The sequence below is a fragment of the Hippichthys cyanospilos genome, chromosome 14, assembly GCF_059441005.1.
Source record: "Hippichthys cyanospilos isolate Australia breed blue-spotted pipefish chromosome 14, RoL_Hcya_1.0, whole genome shotgun sequence".
NCBI lineage: Eukaryota > Metazoa > Chordata > Actinopteri > Syngnathiformes > Syngnathidae > Hippichthys > Hippichthys cyanospilos.
The window spans coordinates 2,797,221-2,816,449 of record NC_142382.1 but is presented as its reverse complement, the minus strand read 5'-3'; the positions used below and the strand labels follow the sequence as shown (position 1 = coordinate 2,816,449).

The 19,229-nt window shown below is 43.9% G+C and overlaps 3 protein-coding genes and 1 long non-coding RNA gene across 7 annotated transcripts; 2 read left to right on the top strand and 2 right to left on the bottom strand.

Annotated features, from left to right (window-relative positions):
• Positions 1 to 284: 284 nt before the first annotated feature.
• pccb (propionyl-CoA carboxylase subunit beta) lies at positions 285 to 4,996 on the bottom strand. Its single transcript, XM_088432589.1, has 14 exons — positions 4,732 to 4,996; positions 3,943 to 4,062; positions 3,816 to 3,884; positions 3,488 to 3,544; positions 3,298 to 3,411; positions 3,062 to 3,172; positions 2,750 to 2,858; positions 2,545 to 2,665; positions 2,319 to 2,400; positions 2,084 to 2,207; positions 1,796 to 2,004; positions 1,596 to 1,694; positions 1,270 to 1,369; positions 285 to 666 (listed from the first exon to the last, which is right to left on the bottom strand). Exons 1-14 carry the CDS (start codon positions 4,951 to 4,953, stop codon positions 545 to 547), a joined length of 1,659 nt encoding a protein of 552 aa, XP_088288715.1. The 5' UTR covers positions 4,954 to 4,996; the 3' UTR covers positions 285 to 544.
• On the top strand, positions 4,740 to 11,464 carry msl2a (MSL complex subunit 2a). 3 transcript variants are annotated; one of them, XM_088432587.1, is made up of 5 exons: positions 4,740 to 5,073; positions 6,428 to 6,577; positions 7,596 to 7,919; positions 8,654 to 9,804; positions 10,106 to 11,464. In XM_088432587.1, exons 2-5 carry the CDS (start codon positions 6,436 to 6,438, stop codon positions 10,409 to 10,411), a joined length of 1,923 nt encoding a protein of 640 aa, XP_088288713.1. In that variant the 5' UTR covers positions 4,740 to 5,073; positions 6,428 to 6,435; the 3' UTR covers positions 10,412 to 11,464. The 3 variants fall into 3 exon arrangements, with proteins under 3 accessions (XP_088288713.1, XP_088288712.1, XP_088288714.1); XM_088432586.1 differs by lacking the exon at positions 4,740 to 5,073 and having other exon boundaries at positions 5,092 to 6,577; XM_088432588.1 differs by lacking the exon at positions 4,740 to 5,073 and having other exon boundaries at positions 5,093 to 6,577; positions 7,596 to 7,907.
• On the bottom strand, positions 11,439 to 16,291 carry LOC148412497 (tumor necrosis factor ligand superfamily member 10-like). 2 transcript variants are annotated; one of them, XM_088432590.1, is made up of 6 exons: positions 16,113 to 16,291; positions 14,503 to 14,631; positions 14,375 to 14,420; positions 14,205 to 14,294; positions 12,657 to 12,928; positions 11,439 to 12,573 (listed from the first exon to the last, which is right to left on the bottom strand). In XM_088432590.1, exons 1-6 carry the CDS (start codon positions 16,227 to 16,229, stop codon positions 12,364 to 12,366), a joined length of 864 nt encoding a protein of 287 aa, XP_088288716.1. In that variant the 5' UTR covers positions 16,230 to 16,291; the 3' UTR covers positions 11,439 to 12,363. The 2 variants fall into 2 exon arrangements, with proteins under 2 accessions (XP_088288716.1, XP_088288717.1); XM_088432591.1 differs by having other exon boundaries at positions 12,657 to 12,922.
• LOC148412496 (uncharacterized) lies at positions 12,001 to 17,728 on the top strand. The gene is made up of 3 exons (XR_015867737.1): positions 12,001 to 12,605; positions 12,681 to 12,896; positions 15,936 to 17,728. It is a non-coding gene; the product is annotated as an uncharacterized LOC148412496 (long non-coding RNA).
• Positions 17,729 to 19,229: the final 1,501 nt, after the last annotated feature.

Sequence of the window (19,229 nt, the reverse complement as noted above, 5' to 3'; positions counted from 1 at the left end):
CTGACTGTCTCTAAGTATTCTCATCTGGAAAATCTTTTCCTGTTGGTCACACTTTTGAATGTTTTTTCCTAAAAATCATCAAAAAGTCATGTTGATCTAAATCTCTTTGTAGTCTCAGAAAAGGGTTTAAATGTTCGATTATAAACGTAAAAGTCCGTCTTTGGGATTGAACGAGTTGAGAAAATTTGTGTAGTAAACTTGCAGTAAAGTTGAACTCAAATGACTTGAAAACTTGGACGGAAATTGTCATCCAAACTATAAATGAGTTAACATTCAAAAGTCTGTTAAAGTCCATTCTTTTTTATTTTGCAATTAAAAAGGCACCATTTCTGCTTGACCTACATCCACAAATGAGGAGTGACGTTGAAGTTGGGGAAAAACAAAACGAAAAATCGCTAACATAAATGAAATTAATCCGTTGATAATGACAAGAATGTCAGAAAAATCGATCCGGATTTGAACCGCTTTTGTTTTCTGCGCTCCAGGCTTCCAGTTGAGTGGAAAGCAAAACAGGGGGGGAAAAAAAAACAAAAATGTCTTTTTTTTACAGAGGAATGTTGGCGTGCTTCTTCCAAGGGTTGACCTGCTTCTTGCTGGCCAGCACTTCCAAGTCTCGACAAATCCTCTTGCGTGTGGTGGACGGCTCGATGATGTCGTCCACGAAACCTGCCGTACAAGTATGGGAGAAAATATCTTAAAATTAGGAGAGGGGAAAAAAAAAAAAATCCCAACTATGTTCAAATACGGCTATACTTATCAACATATTGTCAAAACAAAATAAATTACCCAAATTATCAACATGAAATTCCCATGATAAAAATTACTCAATATAAAGAATTACAAAAAAATTAAATATAGTCCAGAAAAATGTTGAAATATAATGTATGGCAGGACAGAAATACAACAAAATAATTGATGTGATTGTGAAAATAATTAACAACTACGGTTAATTATCAATATAAACATCTTGTAAAAACAAAATAAGTAAATTTCCCAAAATATCAACATGAAATTCCCATGACAAAAATGACTCTAAAGTATTACCAAAAAAATTCAATATAGTCCAGAAAAATGTTGAAATATAATGTATGGCAGGACAGAAATACAATTCCCCAAAATATCGAGGTGATTGAAAAATTTCATATTATTATTCAAAATATTATTTTGTATAAAAGCTTCTTAAATTTAGTGGGGGAAAAAAAAAATCTTCGGAATAGTACCGGTAATTTATCACCTAAATCTAATCAAAGCGCTTAAGTTAGGCTGTACCTCTGACTGCAGCAGGGAAAGGGTTGGCAAATTTATCGATATATTCCGCTTCGGCCTCGGCCTGGTTCTCCTTCCCCCTGAAGATGATCTGAACAGCTCCCTAACGTACAAATACAACATTAAAACAAAAGGGGAAAAAGTCTACACACCCCTGTTGAAACGCTTGACTTTTATGGTATAAAAACGATACCAAGATCATGTCAAAATAAAAAGAGCGAACGTGGTTGCATAAGTGTGCACACCCTCTTGTTTATATAATTCATGTTCTGAATATTCCCATCGCAAGTGCCACCGCTTAAACCGGAATCAAGTTTGGAGGTTGGTACCTTGGCGCCCATGACGGCAACCTCGGCTGAGGGCCAAGCGTAATTGACGTCTCCTCTCAGGTGTTTGGAGCTCATCACGTCGTACGCGCCGCCATAAGCCTGCCGCCATGAAAACGCCACGTTTAAAGTTCATTGAAAATGGAAATGGGAGTCCTGCGTAAAAGAGGCTTCAGGTGGGAAGGTAAGAACGGTGGGCTCGCCTTCCTGGTGATGACGGTGATCTTGGGCACGGTGGCCTCGGCGAAGGCGAACAGCAGCTTGGCCCCGTGGCGGATGATGCCGCCGTACTCCTGCGACGTGCCCGGCAGGAAGCCCGGCACGTCCACGAAGGTCACGATGGGAATATTGAAGGCGTCGCAGAAACGCACGAAGCGAGCCGCCTTCACCGACGCGTTGATGTCCAGGCAGCCTGTCCCGCAAAATACCTTTTATTCAAATCATATATAGTCAAAGCAATATTAAAAAATATAGATGGTGCGTGCGCTCACCCGACGCCACTTTGGGCTGGTTACCCACCATCCCCACCGTGCGCCCGTTCATGCGGGCGAACCCCACTACGATGTTTTTGGCGTAGTCGGGCATGATCTCGAAGAATTCTCGCTCGTCCGATATCTAGCAAAGATCGCAGAAGTACGCGGATTTTTTTTTTTTTTTTTAAGTTTCAAGTACAAAGAAAAAAATCTTAACCCCGGGATCCCTTTTCGTATCGTTTCGACCACTTACAGCGTGGATGATTTCCAACATGTCGTAGGCCTTCGTCGACTCAAATGGGACGATGGAGTCCAGCAATGGAACCAGGCGATCGCTAAATAAATCAAGAAATTGTGGTAGTGTTCTACTATGTCCAGCAGGTGGCAGTTTAGAGATGTGTGTTTGTTTTTCTTCCTTTTTATAAACTCACAAATTTAGAACAAAAAAGGATAAGAAGGTGGCAAGCGCTTTTGCCTACCTGGAGTCGTGACAAACCCTGACAGGCGCCGCGTCCTGATTACTGAGCGGCAGGAAGTTGAAAAAATGGCGCAGATGCAGCAGAGCTTCCACGTCATTCTCGAACGCTCGATGCGCCACGCCTGAAGATTGACCGCAACCGACGTTCGCAACTTCCACAGAGGTGGAGGGGAAAAAAAACCAGGAGGAAGTTTAACTCTACCAACCGGACACGGTGGTGTGCGTCTTGGCTCCGCCCAGCTCCTCCTGAGTCACGTCTTCATTGGTGACCGACTTGACCACATCGGGACCAGTGATGAACAGGTACGATGTGTCCTGCGTGCGCATGCTAGCCGTTAGCGTCAAAAGTGCGGTTTTTGAAGAAATTCATTTGAACACAAAAGGTGGAGCAACACACGTAGACAGACAATGGAGCAATACTAAAATGTGTGTGTATGGATGTGTTCATTTGTACAATTGTACACAATTGAGCAATACACACACACAAAAATCAGTCTTTGAATGAGTGGCCAGCCCACCTTGACCATGAAAGTGAAGTCTGTTAAGGCGGGCGAGTACACGGCGCCCCCTGCACACGGTCCCATGATGAGAGAGATCTGAGGGACCACCCCCGACGCCATCACGTTCCTCTGGAAAAATCCACACATTAATAATGTCAGAAAAATATATAGAATATTATTCTGATTTTTTTTTTTTTTTGTGCCTGATACCCCCCCAATTCGTTTTATGGGAGACTGTGTGGCGTGCACCTCACCAGAAATATGTCAGCATATCCCGCCAGAGACTCCACCCCCTCTTGGATGCGAGCGCCTCCCGAGTCATTGAGTCCGATGACGGGCGCTCCCACCATCATGGCCTGATCCATGATCTAAACAAAAACAATCGCACGTGTAAACAATGAAAGATAACATGTGCGCTTGAAATTTTCCTTGGCGAGCGATTACCTTGCAAATTTTCTGCGCGTGAGCTCCGGATAAACTGCCGCCAAACACGGTGAAATCCTGAACACCAACATAACATTATTATTTATCAATTTTTAAAAAAAATTTTTTTCTCGGAGCCCTAATATTTGTGTATATATTTGTTTTTTTTTTACCTCAACCAAAAATTACATAAGGTAATGCGCATCTAATAACTTTTTTTCCCAATATTTTGACTACATTTCAACATACTTTAAAAATGGTTTCGACAGTGATACATATTTTATTCCCAAAATAAAAAAAATCTGATAAAATGAATAACAAAAAGTGGCGGTGTGAGTGACAGCCCCACCTGACTGAAAACGTAGACCAGGCGTCCGTTGATCCTGCCGCTTCCCGTCACAACGCTGTCACCGGGGAACTGCGGGCGGAAGGCAGGAAGTGACATCACACATACACAGGAAGAAGACGCCGATTACCTTGTTTTGATCCTGCTCCATTCCGAAGTCGGAGCAGCGGTGCTCCACGAACATGTCCGTCTCGCAGAAGGACTCGGCGTCCAGCAAGAGCTCCACTCGCTCTCGAGCAGTCAGCTTGCCCTGCAGGACGGAAGTTGAGATTTTTCTTTGGATTTTTTGTGATGCTGTCACAGCAGAAGTGCACCAATGAGAGCTAATCTTGACGATTGCCGTAGAACAGGGAATGGAATTCAAAGTTCAGCTCTGTGACCATGTAAAAGATTCAATCCATTTAAGGTTTGCGTATTTTGCTTTATTTTTTATTTATATTTTGTGATATTGTTTGATACAGCCTTTTCTTTTGCCGTGTGAAGTGTAATTGCACCTCTGCGGCACCAGGAGGCGCAGTGGCGCTCATTGTCAAAGTCTGCAGGAATTATAAGCGTTTATTCTGCTGTCATTTTTTTCCTAGATCACATCGGTAATTAATGTGATTAAGGAAACAATCAGCACAACGTTTAATAACTTTTTCTGTTCAAAATATTGGTGCTCCTGTGATAACGTTCCAGATCAAGTCATATTTAACATTGTTTATCGATTAAAAAAACAAAAACATTGTGGTGACGTCACAGCAGATGTCAAATGGCATCACATGTTAACGCTGCATTGTTTTACGCTTTCCAAATTTCCGAATTTAAAAAGTCGACTATAAACACGACGGCGCGAGTTTGCGTCCATTCGTGACGTCAGCACGCCGTCCCATCTCCATTATCGCGAGGACGTAAAAAGTTAGCAGACTATTTTGCTCACTCGTTTGTGCTGAGCGTCGATCCTCTTCTGACCTCCCCCGACCAGCGCCGCCTTACGTTTCTTCTCGATGCGCTCCCGCACGGACAGATGGCTGACCGAGTAGCATCGGTTGGTCGCGAGCGTCGGCGCGCCGTGTTTGACCTGCGCCAGACTCCTGAACGACAGCCGCAAGCCGTCGAACAATCCGCGGCTTCCCCGAGCTACACTGTAGGCCGCCATCATAGCTGCGCGTGTCTCCGGTGACAGAAGGCGGGCCCAAACTATCCAGGAGTCATATTGGCCAATGACGAGCGACGGGCGCTCTCTTTCGACCAATTGGATTGAAGGAGGCAACCGGAAAAGGTGGAGCTTACTTTTACATCTAAGTTGTTGGCGCTCGTAAAGTTAATGTAATTGTACTGTATTTACTCGTGTTTTCTTATTTTTGGCTGTCTTTTTTTTTTGTTTTTGTTTTTTATGAACAATACACATTTCAAAAAAACCACACACAAAAATAGGAATACATAAGGGCCACGAGATGTATTTATTTTTCTTTAATTATTAAACACGGTGAAAAACAGGTGCCCATTCGCATCATAACGTAACTATTAAAATAAGCTGTCGAGGTATTTTTTTTCTTCACACTTCTAATGGTACACAAAACTATAAAGTTAAAATTTAGCAAGCAATTACATATTGTCTATAACTTAGTTTCAGCAGAGGTCGAATAATAAAATCAAGATTCATTTATTTAATTCATTAAATGTATTTAATCACGGCACTGTCAGTCCTCCGTATTTTGACACGCTCTGTCAATAGTTTTCTTATAAAAGTAGTGCACAAAAACATCCAAGGAGGGCGCTGTGACAAAACACGCGCGCTTCTTCCCATTTCCGTCCCCGAGAAACGGTAACCACGGTAACTGGCGAAATCTCGCGTGAGATCCGATCGCGTCGAGCGAGAAAAGCAATATCTATGAAGAGAGGGGCTTGTTGCGAGGAAGTGCAAATCAAATGATTGATGAAATTCCCAAAAGGCACAGCGAGCTCAATGAGTCCTTTCGCCGGCCGGCCGTTACGGTAGATTGCACGGAGGAAACCGCCACCGCGGCATCAACTAAGATCCAGTACCGCCCTGTCTTCAAGGCAGCCCGGGGGGAATTTGAACATTTCCGATAGCTCTATTTTTTGGGGGGAGCTAACGATGCTAACTTTAGCTTTGTTTACATGGAGCGCGCGCCTCGTAGCTGGTAGCTAACTGCTAACCGAGTCCTTTTAACCCTTAAAATATTAACCCGGCGTCAATTTTTAACCACACTTAAGTGACTTATTTTTAAAATATTTTATTTATGGCCAAGTCGAACGACTTCTCGCGTGAGGCGACTAGCCGCCGCCACCACCGCGAGCTAGCTAGCAAGCTAAGCTAACAAGCTAGCCACCGTTAACCAATGCTAACCCTTTGAGGATGGCCCCGCATCTACAAAGTTCACCCTGCACGTTGGAGTAATAATGTGAGGAATTATGACGAGGTGCGAATGAGCGTTTCCTTCAAAGAGCACTGATATTTATATATTTTCGATGTATTACAAATTGATTGCTGCTTACTGCCTACTCATACCGAACTGATCAAGAATCGTCAGGAGCCCCTCTGCTTGTTTTGGATACACCCCTCTCCGCGCATACACACGCTGTACCCCAACTTCGTTCCTCCCCCAAAGAGGCGGCGATGAACCCGGTCAACGCGGCCGCCCTCTACGTGTCCGCCAGCCGGGCCGTGCTGCAGTGCGACCCGCGGCAACCGCACACCTTCTCGGACATGTACACGCTGCTGCCATTCTTCCGACAATCGCTGGCTTGTCTCGTCTGCGGTAAGAGCCGATATGACGATAACCGTCATATTACCGTGTTGTTTATACCGCGAGTGGGCGTGTGAGCGCTTGACACGAGTTGGCGTCGCCTTGGCAACCGACACCGAGACCCTGTCATCTTGCCACCTCATCGTTTGCGAAACATGACTCCGTTTTGAATTGGCAGGCATGCTTTATTTAGTATACGAGACGTATTATGGTGTGTGTCGTGTTACTAGTGTGTACCAACTTTTGCATCTGGAACGCTTGTTCCATATTGTGCAATGATTTGATTGTGAAGATTCAGTTGGTGGGCACTAACTCGATTTAGACGACGGGATACAAAATTATTTAGTGGCTTGAAACTCTCTCAGTAACTTTTAAGTCAAAGAACTCAGTTCAGTACAAAAAGTTAATGTTTTGTCTTTAATCATATGCGTGTCAAGTGTGAAGTGTCACTGCACATCCACGGCACCAGGTGGTGCTGTGGCGCTGTCATTGCCAAAGTCTGCATGAATTATAAACTTTACAAATTGGGAACATTTTTTTAAATAAATGAATGATTACCATGATTTATTAAAAAAAAATGCAGTTTTTGTGTTCCAGATCAATTTACATTTTTATTATTCGTGAATTTGAAAATTTTCAGCATCAAGGTGCAGTTTGTCAAAAATGTTTCCTGTTTAAATAAACTGATTTTTTTTGTTAATTTTAGACACTTTGATGCACTTTTACTTTTTTTCAGTTTCATGCTAACCAGTCATCTGTATAAACTGTAAAAAGCAAATGTTGAAACTTATTGCTTTTTATTATTCCTTTGTTAATGTTCAAAAGGATGTAATTTTAGGTACAATTATTGCAATTTTATAGATAATGACCTTATTTATACTCACCATGTCGACTGGGGGGGGGGCAAAATGTTTTCCCAGCTTTGCGAAAATAATTGAGACTCACTGGGCTAATTGACAAGAGTGCTGGATTCAAAATGATTTCCCATAGCTGCAGTTCTACTTTAAACAAACCATTTTTTGTTTCCCAGGCGAGCTGGTGCGGGACCCGGTATCGGCGCCGCACCCGGGATGCCCGCACCACGTGTGTCTGGGATGCCGGGGCCAGAAGATTGCGACGGGTCGGGCTGCATGCGGCCGCTGCCGGGACGCGGCGGGTTTCCAGGAGGACAAGCAACTATCCCTGCTCGTGCGCCTCTACCGCAAGCTGTGCGTGTACGTGGCGCACTCGGCGCTGCTGCCGTGCGTCAGTGCCAACGCCGAGCTAATGGCGCTGCTGGAGGAGGCGCTGCTGGCGCCGGCGGAGGACGCCGACTTGCCGGATGCCCAGGATTCCCGCGCAAGTACGGAGCAAGGTTATTACCCCACATGAAAACTTACAAAATAACTCAAATGGGAAAACGCCAAACACTGAATCTTAATTTCACGATGTAGCTTGATTTCAAATCATTGATTTTAAAATGATAAATTACAGGGTTCAATTACAGGATTAAATTCTGGTATTTTCGATGTTACCGTGTATAGGAGGCATAAACAATGTGGCAACATTGGAAAAACTAGCAAAACAAAATAAGTCTCATCTTTGTAAATTCTTTACATTGTGTTCATATGCGTAAGTTATATATGTTGCGCGTTAAGTGTATTTCAGATTTCCTACATTGTGAGCAGTTAGTGAATGCAGCATTCGTATTCCACTAAGTTTGTAATTAATCCGTATTCTCAAACTAGTGCACCCAGTTGTATACCTTGCAACACTTGATTGAATCAACTAGAAACACCATAACCTTCACATGAAAGTGAAAAGAGTTGGATGTAAACAAAGGATGGACTCGGATGTAGGTTCAGTCTGCTCACTTCTTTTATTCAAAATAATGCCATAACTTCAGCTAACATGAGTTGCTGTTAGCTGCAACAGGCACTGGCTGCCAACAGCCAACTGATGCCTATCCATGATGGTAATTATTGTCATTAAAAATACGGCCAATATAAAAATTATTAGATTTATTGTACAGGACTAATACTAAAACTAATAAAAAGCTGGAAAAACTTAAAGCACAACTAAACAATTTGTTTTCACGGTTTCTGGTAGAAACTCCGGATGGCGAGTTGCTGAACGGCGAACCCGCGGAGGATGCCGAGTTGGCGGATGGCGAGGCGGTAGATGGCGAGGCTCTGGACAATGACTTGGTGGACGGCGAGCCGGCGGAGGACGGGGACTTGGATCCGGAGGTCTCCGCCGCCGAGTCATCCACACCCGCTCGAGAAGAGCCGGGCGCAACCGCCCAGCACCTGGAGCCGGGGGAATGCAACGGGGCGCTCCTGGAGAGCCTGGAGCCCTCCTCGCCCGAGCTGGAGGTGTGCGAGCTGATGGAGGAGACGCTAGCCCCGCCCCCTCCGCAGGGCCCGGCCGCGTCCGACACGGCCACCCTGGAGCTGAGTCTCACCACCGGGCCCTTCGCTTCCGGGGCCTTCGCCAACGGATCCTTCCCGAGCGGGGCCTTCCCCGCCGGGGCGTTCGCTCCGGCGCCGGGTGGCAGGGAGCTTGAGGAGGGCGAGGTTCTTCTCCTCAGCGTGGAGGAGGTCCTCCAGACTCTGGACCCCCTTCAGTCGCCTGCCGACGGTCCCCCGGACCGCCACGCCCACATGTACCTGCAGCTGGACGCCGCCCACAACTACACGCAGCTGCACGCGGACAGAACTCACGTGGCGCTGAGCCCCGCGTACCCTCCCGCCCCTCCCGCCGCCCCCCTGCCCTCCTCGCCCTCCTCCCCGTCGTCGTCGCGTCACAAGCGCAAGCGCTCGCGTTCGGAGAGCGATCGCGAGCAGGTGAAGCCGCTCCCCATCGCCTCCATCCTGCAGGGGCCCGCGTCGCCGCACGGCCAGCGGGCCGCCGCGCCGCCCCACGCCTACTCGGCCCTCTACAACGGGACGCCGCCCAAGCCCGCCCGCCACCACCATCACCACCACCATCATCACCACCACCAGCACCACGCCAAGGGTGCCCGCAAGCACGCCGATCTGGGGACAAAGAAGAAGGCGCGCTCCGGCGGCAAGAGCAAAGAACGCAGCAAAGAGCAGCGGCTGCAGCTGCCCGGCTGCCTGGTGCCGCCGGCCCCTCCGCCGCGGCCCCCCTACAAGAAGCCCGTGGAGAAGAAGGGCTGCAAGTGCGGACGCGCCACACAGAACCCCTCGGTGCTCACCTGCAGGGGGCAGCGCTGCCCCTGCTACTCCAACCGCAAGGTGAGGATACCACCAATTATTCAATCAGGAATGAGCTCATTTTCCTTTCTTTTCTGGCTTCCACAATTATATTTTTACTATTGCAATTTTTTATAGGTTTTCCTAAAGCTTTAATATACATGACAATGTTTATTTATTTATAGTTTTACATATTTCTATATGTTTTACTTGAATTATTTGATCCCAAATTTTTATTTTCAGCTCCTTATGGACATTTTTTCAAATGCCGCTTTTTCATCTACATGTGTCATAATAATGATGGCGAAAATAATAAATGTATGTCTGTGATGGCGTTCCACAGGCGTGCCTGGATTGCATCTGCCGCGGCTGCCAGAACTCTTACATGGCCAACGGCGAGAAGAAGCTGGAAGCCTTCGCCGTGCCCGAGAAGGCGCTGGAGCAGACGCGGCTGACGCTGGGCATCAACCTGACCAGCATCACGGCGGCCGCCGCCCTCCGCAGCCCGACGGGCAGCGGCCTCCGCGCCGGAACCCTGCTCAACGTGGCGGCGGCCACCGGCGCGCCCGTCGCCACCGCCTTCCTGTCGGCCAGCAGCCCGCCCAGGGACCCCGCCTACGAGGACAGCCTGGAGCTGCTCATTGGCTGAACCCTGCGAGGAGGTGGGCCAGATTTTTGGATTTTGATTTTTTTTTTTCCCCCCCTCCTCCCCCGGTGCTCACTGAATGTTATGGCTGCTCGCTACACCTGGCCTCCTCAAGGGGGCGCACTATGGCAGCTGCTCTTCTTCTGTGGTGGAAAATGCGCAGTAGTCGGACTAGCTCGGGTGTGCCAAACCCTCTTGTATCGTGCCTGTGTGTATGTGTGCGTGCGTGCGCGGTCTCAAACCCCCCCCAAACCCCACGTAGACCACCCTTGAAGGCAATAGGACCCCCCCCCCCCCCCCCCCCACACACACACACACACACACACACACACACACATACCGTCACGCCACACCCCATGGCTCCCTTTTTAACTGTACTGCTGTGCAAGCAACCGTGACATAGAAGCACTTGACTGACATTTAGCATTGCTAACACTTAGCGTTACGCAGAAAAAAACGACTCCCTCGGTGCATTCAAAGACAACAGTGGCGCTTCTGTTAAAAGGCTAGCTACAAGTTGTCTTCACCTTTTTACTCCCCGACCCCCCCTACCCCAACAGAGTATTTTTTTCCACACCAAGTGATTTGGTGGCGTGTGTGTGTGTGAGTGTATATGTATGTGAGAATGTGTGCATATATATATCTATGTGTGTGAGTGTCATCCTATATGCGTCGTCACTGTACGGGTCCAGCAAGCAAGGGACCAACAAAACATATTTAAAAAAAAGAAAAAACAGAAAAAAAAAAGACTGATAACAGGCGAGGATTGAGGAGGACTGTCAGAGCGATATCAAGCATCTCCCAATGGGTAGCAGGCGGGTTACGACATAACGATCGGCATATATAATGTAATCTTCCCATATGTGTGCGTTTATGTGTGTCTTTTGGGGCATTACTTGAAGCCAGACTAGTTTTAGCTATTTTCTTTGTTTGTTTTTGTTTTGTTTTTTTTGTATCGCTAACAGTGTTTGAGGAAGAAAAGATTCACTGCCATGATACGGACACGATCAGTAAGACACACACACGTCAATTAAATGATAGTTTTTTACTTTTTCACTGGTGTGTGCGTGCATCTGTGTGTTGTTCCTTTATGCTGGTGATACTTTCAAGAGACAATGCCTCCTCCCCACAAAAAAAAATAAATGGACTCCTAATGAAAATATTAAAAACTAGTAGTACAATCCTCCAAAACATAAATCTGTAAAGTTGCCCGCAGTTGGTTTTAATTTATTCACCATAAAAAAAGTGCTTCAGTGTCCCTAACTGTTAGCTTCCAGTGTTAGCATTGATTCTATCTTCCATTTTAGCCTCCAAGGCTACCGCTAAAGTTAGGGCTTCAAACATTATGTTCAAAAGTAAAAGTTACATTTTGACCTCGTTGATAATGTTAAGATTCCAACATTAGCTCTAACGTTAGTATGAATTTCCCTGTAATGTTAATCAAGGAAGCAAACCTTAGCTTGCAAAATCGGCTTTAAAAATTAGTTTTCAACCATCTGCAAAGTTAGCATTAAAATTACATGTAACATTAGCTTTGAAAGGGCCGCTAATTTTAGCTTTGAAAACTCGCTGTTTGCTGTTAGCTTCTGAAGTTAGCTTTCAGATTTAAAAGTTAAGTTATAACTTTCAACTTTGATGTTTGCTGCCACCATCTGGTGACGTAGTGACTAACGCTGACGAATAAATGATATCTATGCTTAGAACGAACCAAAATTCAATCGTCTTAGCGATAGCTTGTATCCTGAAAAATGTGTCAGTTGTGGCAACTTGCAAGTCAAGCTACCACTGCTCTTTTGTTTGCGTACTTTCGCAAATGCAGTTCCACTCTCCGGCTGCGGGGGGAGCCCTTGCACTTTATTCTCACGTGAGCGCATTTCGGCACGGCGGCCGTTGACTGTAAACGGCCCATTATCCGGCGAGCGCACCCTGTGACGCTGACGGGCGAGGTCCCGAGTCTAGCCCACCAGGAAGGTCCCGAAGTAGCTGGCCCTCCCGTCGGCCTCCACCGCGCTGGCGTTGCCCACGGCGACGAAGAGCCGGTCGTCGGGCTGCAGGAAGGCCGTGCCGGCCTGGTTGAGGGAGAACATTCCGGGCTCTCGGCCCCGGGGCCAGCAGGCGCTCCTCGAAGTCTTCATGAGCAGGATGGGGACCGCGTACGAGTTCATCTAGACGAGGAGACGACATCATCACCAAACAGGCGAGTCCATATGTTGAAGTTACACCATTTAGTTGAGATCATATTTCTGACCTTTTTATAAATATACTGGACCAGCTGGGCTCCTTCTTGCTGCTGCTCGGGTTCTGGGTCCCGCTCGTGGTCCTCCTCCTGGTCTTTGCTCCCGGAGGAAGAGGAGAGTCGGAAGTACGTCTGCGCGTAGATGTAGTAGAGGCCGGCCCGGGGCACCAGCAGCTCGCCTCCTCTCAGTTCCACGTTGCGCAAAAAGGACTGACCTCGCCGACCTTCCCACGCCGTCACCCGCTCACCCAGGTAACCTCGCCGGCTCCTGGCGTCTTCTGCACCTTCCGCGTTTTTCAATAGCAACAATTTACAACTCTGTTCCATAAAACGATTAGCTATCAGCTAGCAAATTTAACTAGAAAATAATGATCGTGCCAAAGACTAGATTTTTGAAATTGCACTGTTGCGTTTTAAATCGATATCAAAAAATGAAATGCGAGTTGGGTTTTAACAATTTAAGAGGCGTTGGTGTGAAAGGACGTCAATGGAAAACTTACCGAGGAGTGCCATTGACGTCAATTGACGGCTGCGTTTAAAAAAAGTAAATACATTTAAAAAAGATATAAAATAACTGATTGTCAGAATGCTTGGAATTGGGAAGGAGGTTCTCGTTTTTTAAAAAATGGTTGGCGTTTTAAAAGATTTGATATATTTTCTCAACATCGAAAATCAATATAAGAATAGATCACATTCCAAATTATTATGCAAATGATGTTTTTCAGATTTTTTTTTTAATAAATCGTCTTCCATGGGTCCTCCAATAAAAAGGAAAAAGTCTTCCATTTTCGCAAATAAAACCCAATGATACAATTCAATTATTTTTACAGCCTATAAAATGCCTTCAATTAATATAATAAATATAATACCTTAGCTTGTGGTGTAATTGAAAGTGCATTTAAAAAACAAACAGGATAATTTCATTTATTTACTTACTGGCAATGAAATATGTTAATGGTGATATCATCCATGAAATAATGTCTTGGAAGACGAGGACGGAATTTGATGCGAGTGAATGTTCAAACTAGTTTCAAGCTGGCAAGAGATCAAACTAGGAGAGAGCGTTAGAGAAAGCCTCCCGGCTCATTCTTCCCCTCCTGCAAAGGTCATAGGTCACTGGGGGTGTTTCAGGTCAGAAACGGAACACGGTATCTGAACAAGGAATCAAATATAAATGGACATGGCACCGTATGTCGTGGTAGAAGTTTGTGAAATAATGTAGCATATTTTCCGCACTATAAGGCGCACCTTCAATGAAAGGCATATTTTAAAACCGTTTATTATATAGGGTGCACTGCATTATAAGGTGCATAGAATAGAAGCTACAGTAGTGGCTGGGGTTGCGTTATGCATCCACTAGATGGAGCTGCGCTAAAGGGAATGTCAACAAAACTATCAGATAAGTCTAAAATTAAGACTCAAGATGATTTGTGGAAAGTAGGGGAAAAAAACTCTCTGAAAGACTGTTTGGACTAACCTAATGCCAAGACAAATCAAGAGTTCAAAAGAATATAATTATGATTCCAAAATTTACATTTTTCATCAAATTTGTTTTCCTACCTTCTTGCGTCCACGAAGAAGAGGTGGTGGCGATCACGTGGGCCGCCACGTGGCCGTCGGGAAGCAAAGGAAGAACGCCTGTCAGCTTATCTGGTGACCACACAGTGGCGCTGTTTTACTGAGACGCAAACGTTGGTTTGTCTTCATGCAAACGGCAGACGCGCCCTAACCTGTCGCGCCGGGAGAAAGCTCCTTCTCCAATCTCGCCGCCAGCGCCTGCAAATAACAGGGAAGTCTTTAGTTTTGCATGGGAAATTTTTAAAATAAAGATTCATCTAAAAGGGTTAAAAAAAAAAACCTTCTCAATGTGGTAGTGGAGTTGTTGCAAGACTTGCCAGCAGGGGTCACTCTTTTCCTCGATGGACGGGAAGTCAAAATTGACGTCGGTCAAACACGACATACTCCCCACGGAAAAACTGTCCTGCATCTGCAGACGCGAATGGAAACTTCATCAAGTCGTCTACTTGAATTAAAAATTTCCCATTTTCAGCGCGTTTATGGATAAAGATGTGCGGCCTTCCTCGTAGTCAGTCAAGTAGAACTCAGCCAGGGATAAATTGAGCTGGATTTTTTTTTTTTGTGGGTGAAAGTGAAGATTGTGCCTGAAGACCCCTGAGGCTTTAAATTTCCCAACATTCCAGAGTCCAGACAGCGGTGAAACCTTCTGACATTTTAGCACATAATGCAACCACTATTTCAAACACAAGAATTATTACAAAGAATCTCTTGTGATAATTATTTTATATATACAGTACTTAATTTTAGCAAGCATTATAACATTTAATACTAAATGTGGGGACAAGAACAAAGAAAAAAGCACAATAAACAAAATTTAAAAAAAAAAGTCCATTTGGCCCATGCCCATTTAACGGTGGGCCTTACGATAGTTTTTTATATTTTTTTAAATAAAATACAATATTGTAGTCATAACATAAACTCATTAACAGTGTTTTTACTGAAGTTTTATCCTGTGCAATATCATAATTATAACAAATTAAACTCACAACTCAAGGCAACACTATAATGAATCCATTTATTTTCAAGCACATCGTTTTACATGTTATTGTGAATTTTTACACAGTTTTTATTTTAAATCCACAAGTAAACACTCTTGCTTATAACACTAAAGATTTCAATAACACACGTTTTGTTTTAATGTTTTTATTATGATTATTTTGTACAATGCTTGGTCCTAATGTTTAGATTTACAAGTTAGAGATAAATCAGTCAGAATCTGCCCCGTTTTTTTTGGACTAATGTCATTAGTTTTGCCTTAAGTTAACATTATATCATATCATATCGTATCGTATCGTATCGTATCAAGGCAGCACTATAATGAATCCATTTATGTTCAAGACATTGTTTTACATGTTATTGTGAATTTTTACACAGTTTTTATTTTAAATCCACAAGTAAAAACTCTTGCTTATAACACTAAAGATTTCAATAACACACGTTTTGTTTTAATGTTTTTATTATGATTATTTTGTACAATGCTTGGTCCTAATGTTTAGATTTACAAGTTAGAGATAAATCAGTCAGAATCTGCCCCGTTTTTTTTTTTGGACTAATATAATTAGTTTTGCCTTAAGTTAACATTATATCATCGTATCGTATCGAATCGAATCGTATCGTATCGTATCGTATCATATCATATGAGCAAATATTTTCTGTACAAATGTTTGCAGCCCAAAACTAATCCAGTTCTGTTTTTGTTTTGAAAATTTGCAGAGGTGCGCGACACGGCGCAAACCAATTTCCTGCCATTGTCGCTTCCCGTGAAGCGCCGGCATTCCTGCTGGATGAGGTGCAACGTTTGACAGCGCGTTTAACTGGTTCCACACTTGAGCCGAGCCCTCGGAAGAGTTCTGACGAGCGAGCGAGCGAGCGAGCGAGCGCGAGGCTTACCGTGTGCAGGACCCTGTTGAAGAAGAGCACGCTGAGCACCAGAGTGAGGGTCTGCAGCGCGCCCACGCCCAGCACCAGCAGCCACACGCTTTGCGGGGAGCCCCACGAAACGCTCATGGCGACCGACGCTCACGCCGATCTCCCAACGGGGGAAACGAAAACTGGAAGGAAAAACACTGAGGAGCGCGAAGGAGGAGGAGGAGGAGGAGTGCCTTATTGTAATTGCAAGCCAGGCCTACTTCACTGCCCTCTGGGAAGGTGGGGAAAACAGACACTTCACATGGCCACGCTTATCCTGTGCACAATATCATTTATTTGTATTTTGCGTTTTTACAAAAGGGTTCAACTTGATCCAAATTTTTTATTATCGTTTTAACTAACCACGCAGGCCTCATCAAATCTCATTTTTAGTTTAAACTGTACGCCACTGAAATATGAATACCTAGCCACAAATTGCCTCCAGGCCACATTTTTTAACGACAACTAAATTAGATTGTATAGTAAAACTTTTAAAACACAACAGCCATAAAATGGCCATCTAACGTTAATTAATGTCGTTCAATTAACTTTAACCATAGGCCATTTAACTATGAATACCTAGCGGCTAATTGCCCTCAGGCCATAATTTGTAAACTTGTTTTTTTAAATGCAGTTTAGTTGTATTGTAAAGCATTTTAAAAACATACAGCGATATAATTACCATGTACTGTATTGCTAATTAATTTTATTGTTAAATGGTGAACAATTCCTTTTCCTGTCTGGACCGGAAAAGGAAGCTGTTTTTTTTCGTGCTGTCAACGCGAATACTTAATTGGTAGAATGTGGACCCCCAATAAATGATGGCGCCATTGTTGTTTTGGCAAGTTAATCTTAGACGTTCATTCATGAAACCTGTGAAAAAGAAGCGTCGCAGTGGCTTCCAAGTTTTGGAGTCAAAAACTATTTCGGAAGTCGTGTGCAAGTTTTTCAAGAGGAATTTTGGGGACGTGTTTGAACTGCGAAGAAGCGAGCACGTGATCGGGTGATTGCCAGCTACGCACCTGATGCTAAGGGAGACGATAATCACGTAAGAACCCGCAAACTTCTCATCTCATCGCGAGATTACGGAACAACCTTCGTTGGATTTTGGTATGGAGCTGTTACGGTAATACTGTTCGTCTACCAACTAATCCCGTGTAAAAAAAAAAAAAAATAATCCCGTGGGCGAAGTGCGAATCCCAAAGGATTTTTTTGCTGAATGGGAATCGAAACAATCTTATTTAGCTCTTTTCAGCAGTAAAAAGACATTTTTTTGTCTGTTTAATTTGATAAACGTATTTTTCATGTATCTTGTTGTCGACTTAAAATGACGTCACACGCGCTCATAGCTCAGGTAACGTGCCCAAATTTAGCCGTCATTGATTGTTACCTGCGTCTTCCGTACTTGATGTCATTTTTAGTCGACAGCAAGTAGCAAAATACGTTTTTATATGTAGAGACAAAATATACATTATATGTATTTAAAGAACTGCTCTAGATAGTTCATATATGTATTGTTACTTTGATTTTATTAAGCACATAAAAATAATGACGTTAAAATGACCAATTTTAGAATATTAATACAAAGTTTAACATAAATTTGTAATTCAGAGGCACAAATATGTGATAAAGTCATTGCGTGTTATTTTCTTCCTCTTGATTGAACAAGATTGAAATCCCAAGTTTACGTTTTAATATATTTATAAATATACTGTATATTCATACATCTATCCCAAGTGGTACTTTTTTTACAGTTTTTTTTTTTTTTTAAGAGCAATGGGGTTTAAACTGTGTGTGCATTCATTCACCATAAATTATCAGTATAAAAAGAAGAATAAGAATCTAAATTTTGAGATAACTCCAGTCTATCGAAGGCAGCACATTCTTCTCTTCAACCTCATAGTCATCACGATGGGGGAAAAAAAGGGCTTCCTCTTATTGTCGCAGTGATCTACGACTTCTTGCCAAATGACCCTGTCCATTGTTTGCCGAGCACGGTGGATATGAAGTCTACACACCCCTGTTCAAGGTTTCACGTTTTGTTTTTTAAACAAATGAGATCGAAATCTGCCACTAAAAAAAAAAAAAAAAAGTATTTCACTGATATTTTTTGCACTAGGATGCACACCCTCATAATTTTCACATTCCAACTCAGGTTAGATGCGAGTCAGTACTCCCCCGCCACCGTTTAAAGTTCAGATGTTCTCGAATCCTAGTTTTGTTTTGTTTTTTTGCGGACATTCTCCTTTCCCTCCGTATTTTACAGGTAATACATCATCTTAATGGCGGGGAAAGAGTTGAAATGATCAAGCTGAAACTTGGCATTTTAACGGGGTGTGTAGACTTTTTCCAAGCCAGGGGCCCCAACATTATTGGGTGAGTCATCTCTGAGGTTCCGTCGGGAGGGAAGGAGGTGATAAGCTGGGAAGGTTTCCCCTCGGGGAGGGAAGTTGACACCCTGAGAGAGCCCCGCGCACGCGCGCACGCACGCACGCACGCACGCACTTCGTGGGAACGAGTCAGGACGTGTGTTGCGACATCGGGAAAATCGCAAGCAACGATCCCGCCGTAAAATAAACCCGGAACGTTCTCCATCTCCAATGATGCGCGGCGCCTGCGGGATGAGCTGTCGGTCATTCGGACGCCGTTAAGATATTGACTGGTGCACAAATGTTTTTTTTTGTCTTTGCGTCATTTTTTAAAAATTGTCACTCATTTTCATTCAGATCATGAAGTAGTTGCTTAATTAACTTATTGTGAATGACCAAACGTTTGGAAGACATTTAAAAATGGCCTGATAAATATGTTTAGTATTAATGTACTGTATATGTAACACAAAAAAAATATGATATTTTTTAAGATATTTTTCAAGATATTTGTTCATTATAAGCACCTTTTTCCATTTTAAATTTACATTGTCAACATTTGCATTAATCGTCTATGTTACAGGTGTCAATCAATTTATGTGGCCCTCAAAATACTGATTTGAATCCCAAGTTTCTGGCTGAAATACCAAACTCGCAAGTTGTCTTCAACTTTTAATTTTTTTTGAAACTTTCTAACCAGCTGTATGACAAAACCTATTTTAAACAGGACAAA